Here is a 16,303-nt window from a genome sequence, read left to right as displayed (position 1 = left end):
GTAGGGCTCTGTTAGTTTTTATGTGAAATTTTCACATTTCAGCTCATTCACAAAACACTCAACTCAAATACCCTTAGCTTTTCATCACAACCATTTAAAAGATGAAAAGACTATACCTGGCAAAAAATATTTACTCCAGGTTGGAAGTGGTATTCTCATTCAAGTCCTATGTCTTTTTCTTTATAAAGACAATAAAACCACATATGGCAACAGAAGCAAACACCGAAGACCTTACTGTCTACTGATGATTAACCAGTCTGGAAAACGTCAAACATCTTATTCCCACTAGAAACTTAAGCTGTAGTATAAGAAAAGTCTTTCTTAACCTACTAAATTGTCTGAGCAAAATGATGGAATCCCTTCAGTGGAAACCTATTCCACAGTGCGTATGTCTCATTAGCAATACATGAGGGCCCAAGAAAACTACAAAAAGGAAGAGCCATTCCCAAGAGCCTAACAGAAGAGTTACTTGAAACATCTATGGGGACACAACTATCTAATAAAGAATCTTAAGGTCATATATTATTTCGATTAGTCAAAATCAGCTGGACTATCTTTACTTTACTACAAAATGTAATGTAAAGGGTTTCAAAGAATGAATCGAAGGGATTTCATAAACATTTTCAGGAATTACTGTCAGCTTCAATATAGTTATAAATGCTCAGTTTGATGCCTAAATTGGAATATTATAGCTTTCGTTAATAAAAAATTAGTGCTGATTGAGTGTTACATGAGTATTAATTAATCACTGTAGGTAAATTCAGCTCTGTGCCAGTAAGTCCTATAAAAAAATTTTATAGATCATTTTGCATCATACATTATCCTGCATCTAAAGAACCTAATGTCGCCCTTTACATTAGTTGCTTCTTTCCCGCAGCCAGTTATCAATTCTAAAAGACAAAAAGATTCACAACAGATTTATCATTACATCAGAACTAAGTGAGCTCTTTCACCTCATCAAATCCTAGGCAACTTTAATAAACACCTAGCCTCACACAGGTATTTCTTTAAAGGGACCAAGTATAAGAGTTAAAAAGTATTATTAAAGTTCCTTGACATTTGACCTGTAGGCAGTATATATTTGACATATAACATACCTGGCAAGCAAGGCAAGAAATCTCTTCCAACAGTCAGAAGTCACAGGTTATAAACAGGAAGGAGAATGCTTGCCTGGAAAAATTAATTTACTCTTCAAGTCCAATTGCGCTTTCATAAGCATTGTAAGGGAAAAGGGTATCATTGTGGATTTTAGAGAGAGGATAGATTTATTTTTTTTTTGGTACTGAAAAGCTTTCGGTTTTGTTTGCTGAATGAGGGCAAGTATTAGCTGCTGGTCACCTTTCATCAAGTTAAATGTTTTCTTTCAAAGTGCCACAGTCTGTAGTAGTACCTAAGTAGTTACCTGCTTTCCAGTGGCGCATTACTGCCAAGGACCCAGCTGTCCTGCAGCTGGACTGACTCAGGTGTGGTTTGCAGCTCGGCGGGCAAAGCAGCCGGCGGGGCCGGACTCTGATTCCTCCTATTTGTCAGTGAGTTTCTGTTAAGTGAGGTGATGGATGGGTGATGCTGTGCTGAATGTTGCTTGTGAGAAGGTGGCAAAGGCTGCAGGGTCGACTGGCCTTGGTTATTTGGAGGTTGTTCTAAGAAGAAAGAAAATTAAAGTTCGTTATACACCATCTCAGCATTTGCTACAACCAAACCAGACTGAAAAATTCAATATAATCCTATCATCTAATATATTTGCATATTATTCTATTAGCAGACATTCAGTGACATTCTCTAAGAGCAAGTTTACCCTTGATACACCAAGTTCTAATTAATATACAACAGATGGTAAAATTGCTTTTGGTTTTAATTTGTTTCAGGTTTTTTTTTTTTTTTTTTAATCTGGTATTATTAACACCTACAGAAAATAGCATCTGACAGCTCCCCTAATGTGCCTTTAGATTTCAGCTTTTTTTAACAAACCAACCCTGAAATTAAATGGGTAATTTCAGTAGAACACAAAGGTTTTCAAAATGCATATAATCCCTATAATTATTTAATGGAGTTTTTTAAGCTTTATTTAACTGCAATAAATTATTACAAGCTAGTTGCTAAACAGCAGTAGACTAGTTTAGTGCATTTCAAATAAGGCAGATCTGCACTATGATCTGCTAATAGATGCTAAGTATTCTTTAGCAGAAGGTCACTCTGTGAAGCAGATGTTGCTTCATGGATATTTAACAGACTGAATCACATCTGATTACAACGTCAGAAGACTCATATACTTAATGACCGTTACATCCATTAGAACACACACAGAACAGATTTTCCAATTTCACACTATGCGATATAACTACAGTTTGGAGTAAGTCACAGGTGATCAGATAGTCAGGCCATCAAAACGAAAGGAAATATTTTTTGACTTAACCAAAGCACACAACACCCATAAAGCTTAAAACCAAAACCTCAAAACAGCAAAACCCACAATCAAATATCCCCAGCGATGTTAGGTTTTAACAATCCGTTCTGTAAAATCAGTGGTAAATAAGTCATAAAAAGAAGACACACTTTGCCATACAACACAACGAATACAAAATTAAAAAAAGTCAAGACACTTAATTTATCATGATTTAGCTATGACTGATAACACTTAAAAATGTAACACTTAACATCTAATTCAAATTGCAATTTATTTCCTAAACTAATGTAGTAGAAAATACTTAATAATAAAATTGCAAGTCTTAAGCAGAGCAGAAGACACAGGGCCTGCACTTTGCTCACAGTGTAAATGCTTTCACATAGTTTTTAAATTAGTTTTTTGATCTTCATAAGCAATTCTCTGTTTGGAACTGGTTATAACTGCAAATTGTTACAAACCCAATAATAATACCTTGGTACAGAGAACACAGGGAAAGTATTTCAGTTGAAACAGATGTTTCCAATAATTTACAGGTGACTACTATAAAAACAACTTAACAATGAGAAATTTGTCATGTTGTGAACATAAAAAAATTTGAAAAAGTTAAGGAATAGACATGCTAAGCTTTAACAGAAATTCCAGACTTTGGAATAATTTTCTTTCCAAGAATCCCATTCTGCCTTCCAGTTATCTTGTCTGGTCAATACAACTTTTGCCACCGACTGCAATGCTGAATGTGTCATTAAAATAATGACAGCATTTACATACCAATAAGGTTTTCAACACCAAAACCCTAATAATAATAATAATAATAATAAAGAAATCCAGGAAGGACAGAACTGATCAGCTTTGTCTTTACTAACACTGAGACCAAGAGTGTCACTCCATGTGATTACAATCACTATCAAGGGCTCCAAGCCACATTTCAACAAGCCAGCTAAAGGAAAGTTAATAGACTAACACTAGCAAAGACTTTTTTCCCGTGTCTATTTAAGATTTTATCTGATTGAGATTACAAGCTATTTATTGGCTAATTCAGAACTCACTGTGGCCCTGTATTTTATTATATATAGGTGTATATGTGTATATAAATTTATATACACACATGTGCATATGTAAACATATATATAAGTATAAATGACTAATTACAGAACAGAAAAAAATACAGGTGAAATTAAAACAATTTTCATTAATTTTTATCAGATAAATTACTTAATCAAAATTGTCCTAAGGACCTTTTTTCTTTGTTACTCCCTTTTTTGACTCTCCTACCTGCCTAGCCTTGCTGAACTGCAAAACCGTCCTCCTCCGCAGCTCCTACTAGCTGAAACATTAGATTCTGACATCCCTCTTCTTCATTAATTTTCTCATTTAAAATCACAGCTGAAAACCAATCTTTTAACCTATCATTTTTAGTACTAAAGATCTTGCATCATCCTCTGCTAAAGACAAAACAGAGGGTAAAATAATGGTGCTCTCTTGCACAACGGAGGGTGTGAGTAAGGTGTGTGCCAGCCCTGCAGGCTTGCCTCAAGTGGGTGTCGGGCCCTCCCCCACAAGCTCCACCGGAGAGGAAGAGGGGTAGTAAAGGTTCTGTAAAGGATATTTATGCACTCCCCAAATAAATGCATAGATCTAGTAAGTACACTGATAACATGCTGGAGGAGTGAAACCGCATTCCTCAGCCCATAGGCCAGCTACTTAGGCCACTGTTTGGGATTTAGATTATTCCCCCAGAAATTTACTCAGAACCCACAAAGCCCTTCTGCTATGTAACATATAAACATTACTGACACTGACAGAGTAACATATAAAATAAATACAGAGTTGTGGGATAAGGAACATGAGGAGCAGGCTAGAAGGGAGCTAGAGGAGCACAGCAAGTGCAGCTTTGCAAAGATCACACATCCTTGAAGCCCACTGTCTCTCTCCATAGGATGCTGCCAGGTGACATTTTCTAGTGTCCGAGGGTGACTCCAGTTGGCAGTGACTCTACAGCCTACAGAGAATCAGAAATACCTGAAAACTCCGGAATGATTTATTCCTCTTCTAATTGTGCAAGAGCTACAGGTAGAATTGAGCCTAACAAGATTAGATTTTCCATAAATCAATAGAGCTAAAATCTATATTCCTCTAAATTTCCTCAGTCCTTTATTGTTGTTCTGAATGAGAGATCACTGAGGACTGCTCTTTCGATCTTTTCTTCAGCCTGCCAGATTTCCTGAATCCACAGCTCTTCTGATTGCTACGCAATGCTTAACAGAAACGTCAATCTTGCACCACTGATTTGTGAGGAAGATATCATCATCAACAACAATCAAGTTTTTAATGCTGTTCTTAAACTGGAGCCAGAGTAACTTTTTTTATTTTTTTTTACTCCTCTTTTAGGGAGTTAATAGCTAAAGAACAGCTTTCAGTATTATTGCAACTTTCACACAAATCTATCAGTCTTACCTAGTAACTAAGCCTTTTGACATCCTTGTGACACTATGGAAATACTCTCATTGCAGGGAAACTGAGGCATATATGTCAAGTGATTCACACAGGTCTCCTGAGATACCAGCATCACAGCCGGAAAGGTACTGGGTTTTTGCTTTTCATAATTAAGGAATTGATTAAGACAGTGGGAGTTTCATGACACAGATACATACTTCATGATGACCTCTGCAACGCTGGAGACTACTCTTGGTGAAAATACTCCTGCATGGGCCACAATGGCCAGCATTGCAACCCTATAACTCCTCCTTCTGCTCTATCCATCAGCTTGCTGGAAAATGGGAATTGTAGAGGGAACCTCTTCTCCCCTTGGTTAGTGAAAAGATGGTCCTGGGCTTGGCCAGGGCCGTCACAACAAACCACTTATTAGAAATTTCCTTCCTATAGACTATCAGGAAGAAGAAAGACCAAATGTGATAAATCATGACCGTGCTGAAATACTTAAAAACTACTGCAGAAAGCTATAGATGCTTTGCTTTAAACTGGATGTAAAATGCTACCCTAACTAATCTAAGAGAGAATGTCTACTTTACACTAAAAATAAGCAGATATGGGTACAGGTGGGCTTATGTCTAAACCCAGTAAGTTTTAATTAAAACTTTCTTGCTCAGTCTAGACCTTAATGACTGTTGAGCAATCCCATCCATCTTAAAGAGATTTCTGCAGCAAGAAGCAAATGTAAATTGTCTGAGCAACCAGCCTGTGCGTTCAAGTTGTTCAGGTGCACCAAAAAAAGCCCCGTATTTCTGAGGCATTTGCTGCATAAGTCAGCATCAGATAGTCATGCATGCAAACATATGTACAGAACTTGGGAAAGTCACAAGAAATCGGGTAGAAAGCTGTCTTACTACAGTTACATGAATTTTTCAAAACATATTTAAATTGTTGTTTACCCTAGGGAACCACAGTGAAGCAAAGCAGCCATTGCAATTGTAGAGGTAAATTATACGCACTCTGTAGCCTTTCACAAAACCTTTTTCTTTTTTCTTTTTCAAAAAGTAATTTACATTTAATTAATTTTATCATTTAATTGTTACAGAATTTGAACAGCATATGAAAGAATACAGAGCAAAGCTTACATGAAAGTAAAAAGTAAGGAGAAACAGACATTTATGATAACTACTGTCATTTGGGGGAAGGGGTTAATTCAGAAGGAGAAAAGCAGACCAAGTATCCAGGAAAGAAAGTAATTTGTTGCTCATTTTGTGCGATAGCCTTTCTATAACAGACAGATCACTGAGACCTGTCAGCTAGCTACTCATCTAGCAAAAAGAGGTGATTTCCATTTGATAAGGACTAGGCTTTTTAATAGGGTGTAATTAACGTTAACTCTGAGTTTCCATGACAAACACAAAAGCGAAGACTTCCATTATGATATAAACACTTCAGATGTGAACATAATGTAATTCAGTATCTGTCTGAAAGAGTTTTAACTCTTTCTAATCAGGTTGCTCCTTTTTTCCTCTCTCTTTAGATGAGTCTCTGCCATGGTAAAGCACATACCCACAATATATACCAGAAGTAAGCAGCTGGACTAGACTGAATGTTTTAGAAAACTGGTAACAAAAAAGATAACCTCTCCTTTCCAGGTCACTGGTCCCTGGTCTGATAGCCCTTGATTGCTAGCAGTCACAAGCAATTTCTGTAAGAACTGGTTTGATTTCCTCAATAAAACACTCTGATACACTTGAAATTTTACTTAATTGACACATGGACATATCTCCAAAAGTACAGTCAGTGGAAGTGGGATTTACCTTGGAAACCCTTTCACACCGAAGAGAGTGGGTAGTATGGCTTAATTATTCCCACAGCTCCCAAAGGAGCTCTTTTTTTTTTTACAGTCCCTGCTTACAGGGATAACACAGGCTACCTGTACCACTATGGCCAGAGCTTAAATGATTCTGCCGGCGAGTAAAACCAATCACTCCAGAAGTCTCTGGTGTGGGAGCACCTGTCATGGGAAGCTGTATTTAATTAATGAAAACAAAAAGAAGGTTACGGGTTTAGAGAAAACCCATGTATTTAAGTGTTCATTTGTAATTAGGCAGATCTGTCTTTTGAATGAAGCACTGCTTCTGCCAAGGTGTGCAAGACTCATAGATTCCTTTCTGATCATTTAATACATGATGTAGTGGCAATCGAGATAACTTGCTGTATGTGCCTATTTTGTGGTTAATCCCAAGTATTTGTTTAACCTTATCCATGTCCAAATTGGCTCGGCCCTGCCAACTGCTTCAAGGATCCAAACCACTCATTCAGCCCAAGGAATGAGGTGACATAGTGCCTACCACCACAGGAGAGCTCTTGCACTTTGATTTTTTCGTCAGCCTGCACCATCCTTTCTGCTTGCTTTACAATTAATGGACATACAGATGGAAAAAGAATGAACTCGCAGCCACTGCTGCCAACTACCTCTTGCAGCACCCTGTGCTTCCGTGCTAGCTACCTGTGACAAGAATGTGGAGAAGTGACAAGGACACTTTGATGAAGATATGCATCTTGTGTGTGTGTGTGTGTATACTATTAAAATATAAAATGGGAAAAAGTCATACAAGTAGCTTGATCAAAGTGGGCCAGTGTTTGTCTCCTCATCAGTGCACTGCCTGTAGGGTCTGACAACCTGTCAAGCTACCTGGGAGTGAGAAACTACCGGTGAATTTAACTGCAGGATACGCTCTGAAAGATTGCACTGCCTTGCTTCTGCATCCTGAGATAGGAAGAAATGATAAAGAAAACCTGAATTTTGTTATTCACATTACACATTTTCCTTTAAATCTCAACATTATTTCACTTGTTACAGAGAAATAAAGATGACTGCTGTGAAAGCAAAGAAAGACATGCTTGACTGTGGAGAAACTTAAAATGGTCTCACAGTGCACACATGGTCAGTGTCCGTCTAAGATCTGCCAGATGACAAGAGGAGAGAAGTAGCTGGAGCTCCCTGAAGGGCAGTAAGATAGTCCCTAACATGTAACGTTGGTACTTTAAACCACAAAATACAGGTTGATAATTTCCTATGTCCTACAACATATGGAAGTTGTTCTTCACCAGTTAAATACATGCTGGAAGACAAAAAACCAAGTCAAGCGCAAGAAATGCAATCTTTAGGAACTGAAGAAAAAATATTTTTCCAACGTCTTACAAGTATTACTTCAGGCTGAAAGTACACCTGTAACGTTGTCTTTCTCTTTTTCATCCATTTAGTAAAGTATTTCCCCTCAACAACTTCATACTGATAATATCTGTATGCTCTCTCTGTTGTATAATTCAGTTCTCCATAATGTTTTAAAAATCTAATGCAGCAAACAGAAACCACGAGTTATTAACAATCTTTTCACAAAAACTTTGTAAAGTATATGAACTACACTTTAAACTTACTTGAAAGGCAGAATTTTTTGTCCCTGGTATTTTTAGAATAAACAAGCTAAAAAGCTAGACACCCTATATGATACGTGACCCTGTGAAGATAGATAAAATAACTTTTTATTTTATGGCATTTACTTTGAAAATCTGATTAAGATAGATGTCTCTAGTTCGTAATTCTTCAATGTCATGTTGTCATAGTTCCCATCAGCAAGATGCTTTAAAGGCTTTCGATTAATATTGCATGCCAGAACTGAAATTACATCCTTTGTCGTTTAGTTCTTAATGGTGCAAGTGATATCTATCAAGTAGTGTTTTATGAAGCATGTGTGATTTTTATTACAGGCTGTTTTCACAAATCTTCTTCAGGTTTCATAAAGACTGTTCATGGTTCACAACAAAAATGCCCTGCATTTACAATCTCAAATGCAATTGAATGCCAATTCTCAAATGCCAATTCTCAAATGCAAAATGAAACTTGGAATTTCTCTGCAAGGTTTACCAACAGAACAAAACCTCTTCCTTAATTTAAATCTGTATATAATCATATTAATTACCAATGCAAAAATGTTACTGAAAGCCCCTCAACTCTTCATGAGAACTACACAGTAAAAAACCCCACCAACGTCAGTAAATGTAGTCATGTATTATTTTCACAAGTAACGAGTTATGTTTGCCAAATCTTGTAAGTGCCTTAATTTTTTAAAATGGAAGCGACACACAGATAAAGTCAGATGATGCAACATTCCCCCATAATCCAAGTACAACAGAGATTTTCATGTGTAGCATCCATTTCTGTAAAACAAGACACATACAGTTAAAACTTCTTCAGCTGGCTGGAAACCAGACAGTTAGGGGCAGTTGAGAAATAAAATCAGAAGAAAAAAGAAAAACATACAGTCGTATAGATTGATACCCAACTTTAACCCAAGGTTGGTTATTTTTGGTCAACCTGCCATTTAAAAAAAAATATGCAAAGTCAATAACACAAACCTTAGAGGACACATGAACAGAACATTATTTTTTTTTTTTTATTGTCCAAAGACATCAAGAGCTTTCTCTTGATACCCAAGGCAAATATACTGCAGGAAGAAATACTGCCCATGGAGAAGAAAGTGGGCATTTCTTCCACAGGTGGTGGTCAAGGAAAAATCAGAGGATTTACTTCTGAAAGGTTTATAAAATGTTGTTTCCACTCTGTTGTTCACTGTGGGAACTGAACCAGCTCACTTTTAAAAACATTTTTTCCATTAGCTGGAATCGATCCTCAAAGCATTCCAACATATCCACCTCCAGCCTGCAACTGCTTCATTAACCCCTTCAATACATATGTAACATTTGGTCAGTATCATGGCAGGCAAAATCTGTTTAATTTAGATACCACATAGTGAATGATACACACCACCTTGTCCACGGTACCATGTAAGAAACCAGCTAACAGAAGGTAGTTACAAAGCACAGAGGGTGAAAGAGCTCAGGCTGGGAGAACAAATTCATCTGGATCAAGGAAAACCAACGATGATCCTGTCATCCACAGGGCAGACATTCTAAGTAACAAAGTAAACAAACTTTGCAGGTTTTCAACTGAATTGAGGATGGCTTAATCATCTTATGAAAGCTGAAACAGAGTTAAATATTTCAGCTTCAGTGAAGAGAGCTACAGTGCAATGAGTTCAGCAAACAGCCTTCCTAATAGTGGCTTCTTTATCCCCACAGGGATTTAAGAAGAAAGATGGAAAAAAAAGAAATACAGAAACATTGCTAAAGTAAATTGAAATTTAACCTTCTGGGGTAACATACTTATGATCTTGCTTTACAAGAAAAAGAAATTTTAAAAAGTAACATTAAATGCATGATGGCAACTATGCACACAGAATGAACTAGAATCAACAGTGTACTCACAATACTGCTGTCATACTACACCTTCCTTCCACCCTAGGCTAACCCACACAAGTAGTTAGCAGGGACACCAATAGCCATTACCTCTATTTTTTAAGGACCTGAGGTCTGGAAACAAACAAAACTTTCCAATGATAACACGTCATTGACTTATTTCCAACGATCTACCTGGAGATCAAACTGGGAAAAGATGATATCCATGCTGAGAAATGGCAGAAGCTTGCTCACTTGAGTGACAAAAATGACGGTTAGCTTACATTATGCAAAGATTCAAACTACAATAATGCAGTCTTCAGTGGTGAACTCCTGGCCTGGCTTCCCTGAAGTGGGACTGAGATGTTTTGCAGGACTCTGGGTTCAGGTTTTTTTTTTTCCTTGGGGGACAGCAGTCTCCCAGAGTAATACTTACTCCCTGGGGCTGCGGATCACCAAGCCCATAGGTTTCACTTAAAGTCACACTTGTTTCTATTCGGAATAGACTTTTCTGCATCTTCATAAATGAGAACACCCTTCCTCCTTGTTTAGTCAGAAGTGAGAAAGTTAATGCAATTATTTCTAGCTTCAGATAATATTCTTTGCCCGTAACTTCTAGAAATCAGTGGAGAAATAAATTTTGAGTTCACAAATTGAAGGCCAGCTTTTTAATCAGAGAATTCAGATTTTCACTGGAAGAAAATGAAACATGAAACAAAAATGGAGAAATCTGGCTGAAAGACTTTGTAGAGAGAGTAAAAAATCAGCTTTCCAAAATGTTGACAGGGGACTGGAATTAATATGAAAAAATCTTTGAGTACATAGCCAAAACCTGCCTGTAAAACACAGGTAAAACCAACTGGAGTATCCCATTTTCTGCTTTGCTCACCCAGCTCCTTATGTTCATACCACATACAGACAGCCACTTAATTTGACTGCAAAAACTGTGATTTATAAATCAATGTTATAAAAAAGAAGTACCATTCCTCAGCTGTAAACTGAGTAAGTTCTACAATCCCGATTCAGGCAAAATGACAGTGTGTTAATATATGTAGTCATCTCATACCACATGTTTAACTTGAGTGGGGTATGGATTGCAAAGTTTGATGCATGACTTCTTAATAGATTTCCTAGCATTTTCAAGTGTTAGATAATTTTGGTTCCTATCCAAAATCATTAATCCAAGGAGAGATATGACTGTATGTTTTTCTTTTGTCTTCTGATTTTATTTCTTAACACTTCCAAGAAAAATAATTTGCCAAAAACTATTTACTTTAGAAGCAAAGTTACTACTGTACAGATAAAAAAACCCCCAAGCTTTCAAGACCTTCAACCCCCCAAAAAACACTCACAAGTCATGACTATGTAATGCTTACAGCTGGCACAGCCAGTGCTGCAAAAAACTATTTTCTTCCCAATAAATAAAATAGTACCTAAAGGCTCTTTTACTACTTACTAAACCTGACTTTTACTGACATATGGCTGACATTCAAGAAGGAGCAAACCAGTAGAATTCCTCAATTCCAAGAGCCAGGGGGAAATTCTTCACTAATTAAGTCAACTGAATTTCTGTCATGGACTTGTTAAGGTTAATGGCGCCTCTTGAACACTTTGTAAATTCACAAATCCAAAAGTAGTTTGAAAGGCCCCCAAATTAGTTCATCATAAACAAAGAAATTTTTGACCAATTTCTGCATGCTCAGCCTTGTCTGGGAACACAAGGCCACACTAATAAAATCTGTAAAAGATAAGCTAGGAATGGGAAAACACAATATACAACTTCTAAGCACAAACAGGTAAGTTTGTTTTATCAGATTTGAAAGAACTCAGATAAGAGGGATTCATGTTTTGCTTTGGAGGAAATGAAAAAGGAACAGGGGCAGTGAGATGAAAAGAAAACCATTGGGGGAAAAATGGTGGAATTGCAAAGAAAAGGGGTTGAATGAATAACACACAGAGCAGACGCAAAAGTGAACAGCTAAAAGAAAAAATGTAAGAAAAATGAGAAAGCATATACAATTTTATTAGAGAATCCTAACAATCAAACTTCTATGGAAAACACAAAAGTGAGATGCTTACTCTACAGCCTTGACTTTTAAAAAAGGAGTTTAATCCTGACTTCTAGAGTTAAAAGTAAAAATCTTTATAGGCTGCAGCTTGGGCCTTAGAGCAACAACAAAATAAAGTAGTAGGTCACCCGAGGAATCCTGGTCTCCAGATCAATTAATTGATCTATCTGTTACCAAGTACAAGGAATATGCAGATCAGGAAAGGCAGAAAAAGAATGAGGAAACAAGCTTCCAAAATAGCTTTTAAATACTTTTTTCTCCTAAGTGCATCAGGAAGAGACATGCCTAAGAGGGGGAGGCCTCCACAAGAGCAAACTGAGGAACTATTGTTCTCTAATGACTTTAAATAAGCTTTTTAGGCTTACATGTGAATTACAATTTTGCTCTTCCTCCTTATGTTTAAGAGACACCACAAAACCCATCTTGATTTTAGTATGATATTATTCTATTCTAATGACAATCAAGTCTAGTTAGGTATCAATCAAAAGAACAAATCCATTGCAAAAGATTTCTTAAAAGATAAACTGGGTTTCCAGCATAGCTGCTTCCTTTTCAGAAGGAACAGAAAGTCACTAACCCTCAAATCAAACAAAATTTTTGAATTGCTGAGAGTTGAAACAAAAACTACGTTTCAGCCTACTGTCCCAGTTCATGTAATTTATCAATAAAACTCTCCCATACCTAGCATAGCATTTGAAGTTAATCTATGATAATGTCAGAGGTATCAGTGACACGGAGAGTGATTTAATTAGACATCTGTATGTGTTCACTATTTATCCTGCAAGTGCCGTGAAGGACAGCACTATGCCGAGCACCTTGAACAGAATGTACTATAATTAATGATAATAAAAAATTATGTCCAATAATAAACAAAAGTTAGGAGGCATATTCCTGAAATATTCTTAAAAACGTGTAAGACCCAGCAAATTGTGAAAATCAGTCTTTCTTACAGTTAAATTCCACATATATTTTCATAAATGACTGTAGGCTTTGCCTTTTCCTGTACGTATTTTCATTATGCCCTAGCTGTCTTTGCTGCTCCACAGCTGTTTCCAGCAGGTCAACTTTCACATCAGTTTCTAGCTAAACTGTACTGCTGCTTGTCTGAACCAAGCTCCTTAAAAAAACACGTGGCTGATTCATGTCTTAGTAAGCTCTTCCTTTTAATAACACTGCTGTAGTTCTAAGGCAGACACTGACAGAACAGATAAAAGGTAGAGAAATCACAGCTAACAGCTATATCCTTTGATTTAAGTAGCCAACTAGATGGCATACACATAAAGACCTAAAAAGACTAAACCTAAAATATATGTTTTTGAAACAATGGCAAAAATACACAAAGAATCACAAAGTAAATCTCCACCACGGTGCAGTGCAAAGTGATGGAATATTCCACAGACTGTTAACAAATGCAAGTTGAATTCCACAATGCTCCTGCCTTCCAGGCAATTTCAGCAGCAAAAGAGATGTTGCTGCTTCTTCTGGGGTATGCAAAGGCTAAATAAAATGATTCATTACAACTCTATGTCCTTCTGGCAGAATTACAGATTCTGCACATTATTTAGTTCTCAAAAAAGGATTGATCTGAAACCAACTAATAGTAATCGAATTTCTACATAAACAGAATTTGAGTTTCAAATTATTTAATGTGTATGAAGTGTATAAACTTCCTTTATACCCAAGAGCTGTCATTTCAACAGTCACAGATTTGGCAAAAGCATTTCTTGGTATGCTGGGAGAACGCTTAGAAAACCAGCTTGCTCACCATGTACCACCCCTGATTTATAACGCAAGCTATGCCCCAGTCAGGGGGACAAGGTCTTAGACAGATGTAACAGAGCTTGAGATCTGAATGACTGGAACGCCTGGAAACCTGCTGCCCTCTAGGCATGGGGAAACACCCCTCTATTTCTAGCATAATCACATCCTCTCCACCTGAACACGTTTCTCTGGTCCATCCTCTGATTAAACTATCATATGGGAAACTGCACTTCTTGTTGTTTTCTGCTGCAACCCCAACACTGCTGACAAGCAATCGGCTGGGGGCGGGGGGAGGTACGTGACTGTGAGGGAACCAGACGGTCTCAGGCTGAGAAGTCTCACGTGTAACCTGCTTTTATAACTACTACCACCAGCTAAACCCAAACATTTCAGGAGGGAGAACCGTTTTGTGGTAAGACTGCAGCACAGTAAGTCAGGAAATCTCTTTTTTTTTGTTCCTGGCACAGCCAACGGCTTACAGTGTGATCACAAGCAAGAACCTTTATACATCCAGCGGTCTTACTGCCGAAGCTGGTTACCAATACCTGTCGAAGCACAGGGGGCCGCAGGAATCAATTACGCGCCCAACAGCTCTTTGCTGCTCTTGAAAGGAAAAAGATGTTCTCTGGGTGAAACTTGAACAGATATGGCAGAGGTGAATCAAGGTCCTCTGCCCTCAGCCTGAATTTGTGATGAACAGCACACAGACCAGCGTGTTTGCGGAGAGGAGGAGGAGGAAGGGCACGCTTTATGTTCTGCTGCCAACACGGGGAGGGGATACTCAGAATATCGGACTTTTTCTGATACGGGTCAGGTTTCCATCACTTTCCCACGGAGAGCCTGTAGGTGGGGAAGCGCATGCAACCCATCCCATCTGCTCCCTGCAGCCCAATTTCCCTGGCTCCATGCAGGTGTAAGTGTGAAAATTTCACGCGCACATCCTTCTACAAGGTGCAAGATTTCACAGATTACATGCGGTGCTACATGAGAACGTCGTGTCTTCCACAAAGATAAACCAACATCACAAACAAGGTAACATTTTCAGCAAAAGCTATGGTGTTGCTTTATAGTCTCAGGTGAATTAAACCTATTCGAGACATTCACACTTTGGAAGTCACATCTAAAGAAAATAAATACAAACAAAACCAGTGAAGACTTTGAGGTACACTGGCTGCAAAAATTACCTCAGAAGCAAATGCTTTTAGAAGCTGCGAACGTGAACAATTAGTAGCGTTTCTGAAAGCTGAAAGTCTAAATAGCTGTCAGCAACTCCACCAGCAAGTGTAAGTTATTTACAACAGCAAGCAGACAGATTATCAAGATAACAGCAGCACTGATTAATTGTGTAGCCTAAACTGGCAATAAAAACAGTGTAAAGCCCTGTATCCGTGAATATTTATTATTAAACAGGTACATTCTGGTTCCGAATTTTCCTCTTTTAGTTGTTACCATTTAATAATGATAATCATTGAATCAAACTGCTCTTTTAATTTTTCAGAACCTTTAAAAGTAAAAACCTGACTTTGAAGATACCAATGAGATACTTAGCAGAGGCTAAGAGCTGTTTTAGAGTTTGCTGCAACAGTTACAAAAAATAAGATGCTTGCATTGCAATATTCTTCTGTAACAGCACAAACTTCAAGCCTAGATTCCAAAATATTTTATAGTTCCCAGCAAAGTTTGGGTGAAGACCTTCTAATGAATTTATTAGGTACAGGCTTCCTCATGGCACGCTAGATGTATTATACTCTTCTTTAAAGACAATTAGAAAATTCTTCACATTCAGTAATCTATATTCAGATTATTTTTCAACTGGACTTCTCAACAACCGGACTTCTCAAAAAGGCAAGGAATAATTTATCTTCAAAGTATCTACCCAGTGTGCTGGTTTGGGCTGCGTGGAGTCTCACATGACACATCGCAGAAAGTGCTGAAGGACAAGGTGAATCGAGTCAGTCTGCAGAGGTGAAAGCCATCCAGCTGACGTTAGATATTGCTGAATGGGAAAAACGGCCAGTACTTTATACTGACTCACGGCGAGGGGCAACTGCTCTGTGCGGGTGGCTACAGCAATGGAAGCAGACCAACTGGCAGCACAGAGGTAAACCCATCTGGGCTGCTGAGTTACAGCAAGGTATTACTGCTCAGGTAGAGAACCTGGCTGTAAAAGTATGTCACATAGATGATCACGCACCCAAGACTCTGGCCACTAAAGAACATTGAAGGAAGGAGCAGGTGGATCAGGCTGCTAGAATTTAAGGGGCTCATGTGGGCCTGGACTGGCGACATACAGGTGTTGAACCCTATGGTCTGGCCCAAAGGGACCAGGGTGGTGATC

At 38.0% G+C, this 16,303-nt stretch overlaps 1 protein-coding gene across 7 annotated transcripts in view; it reads right to left on the bottom strand.

Annotated features, from left to right (window-relative positions):
• The window catches only part of TENM3 (teneurin transmembrane protein 3), a 323,343-nt gene that overhangs the window by 134,987 nt on the left and 172,053 nt on the right, over window positions 1-16,303 (bottom strand). For all 7 annotated transcript variants that reach the window (XM_040600425.1, XM_040600594.1, XM_040600681.1 and 4 more), the window contains exon 4: window positions 1,403-1,640. In XM_040600425.1, coding sequence (XP_040456359.1) covers window positions 1,403-1,640 — 238 coding nt within the window. The remainder of the gene's footprint in view (window positions 1-1,402; window positions 1,641-16,303) is intronic.

This window comes from Falco naumanni, chromosome 1 (assembly GCF_017639655.2).
Source record: "Falco naumanni isolate bFalNau1 chromosome 1, bFalNau1.pat, whole genome shotgun sequence".
In the NCBI taxonomy this organism is placed as follows: Eukaryota; Metazoa; Chordata; class Aves; order Falconiformes; family Falconidae; genus Falco; species Falco naumanni.
The sequence above is the reverse complement of the archived record's forward strand: the minus strand, read 5'-3'. Positions and strand labels throughout refer to the sequence as shown.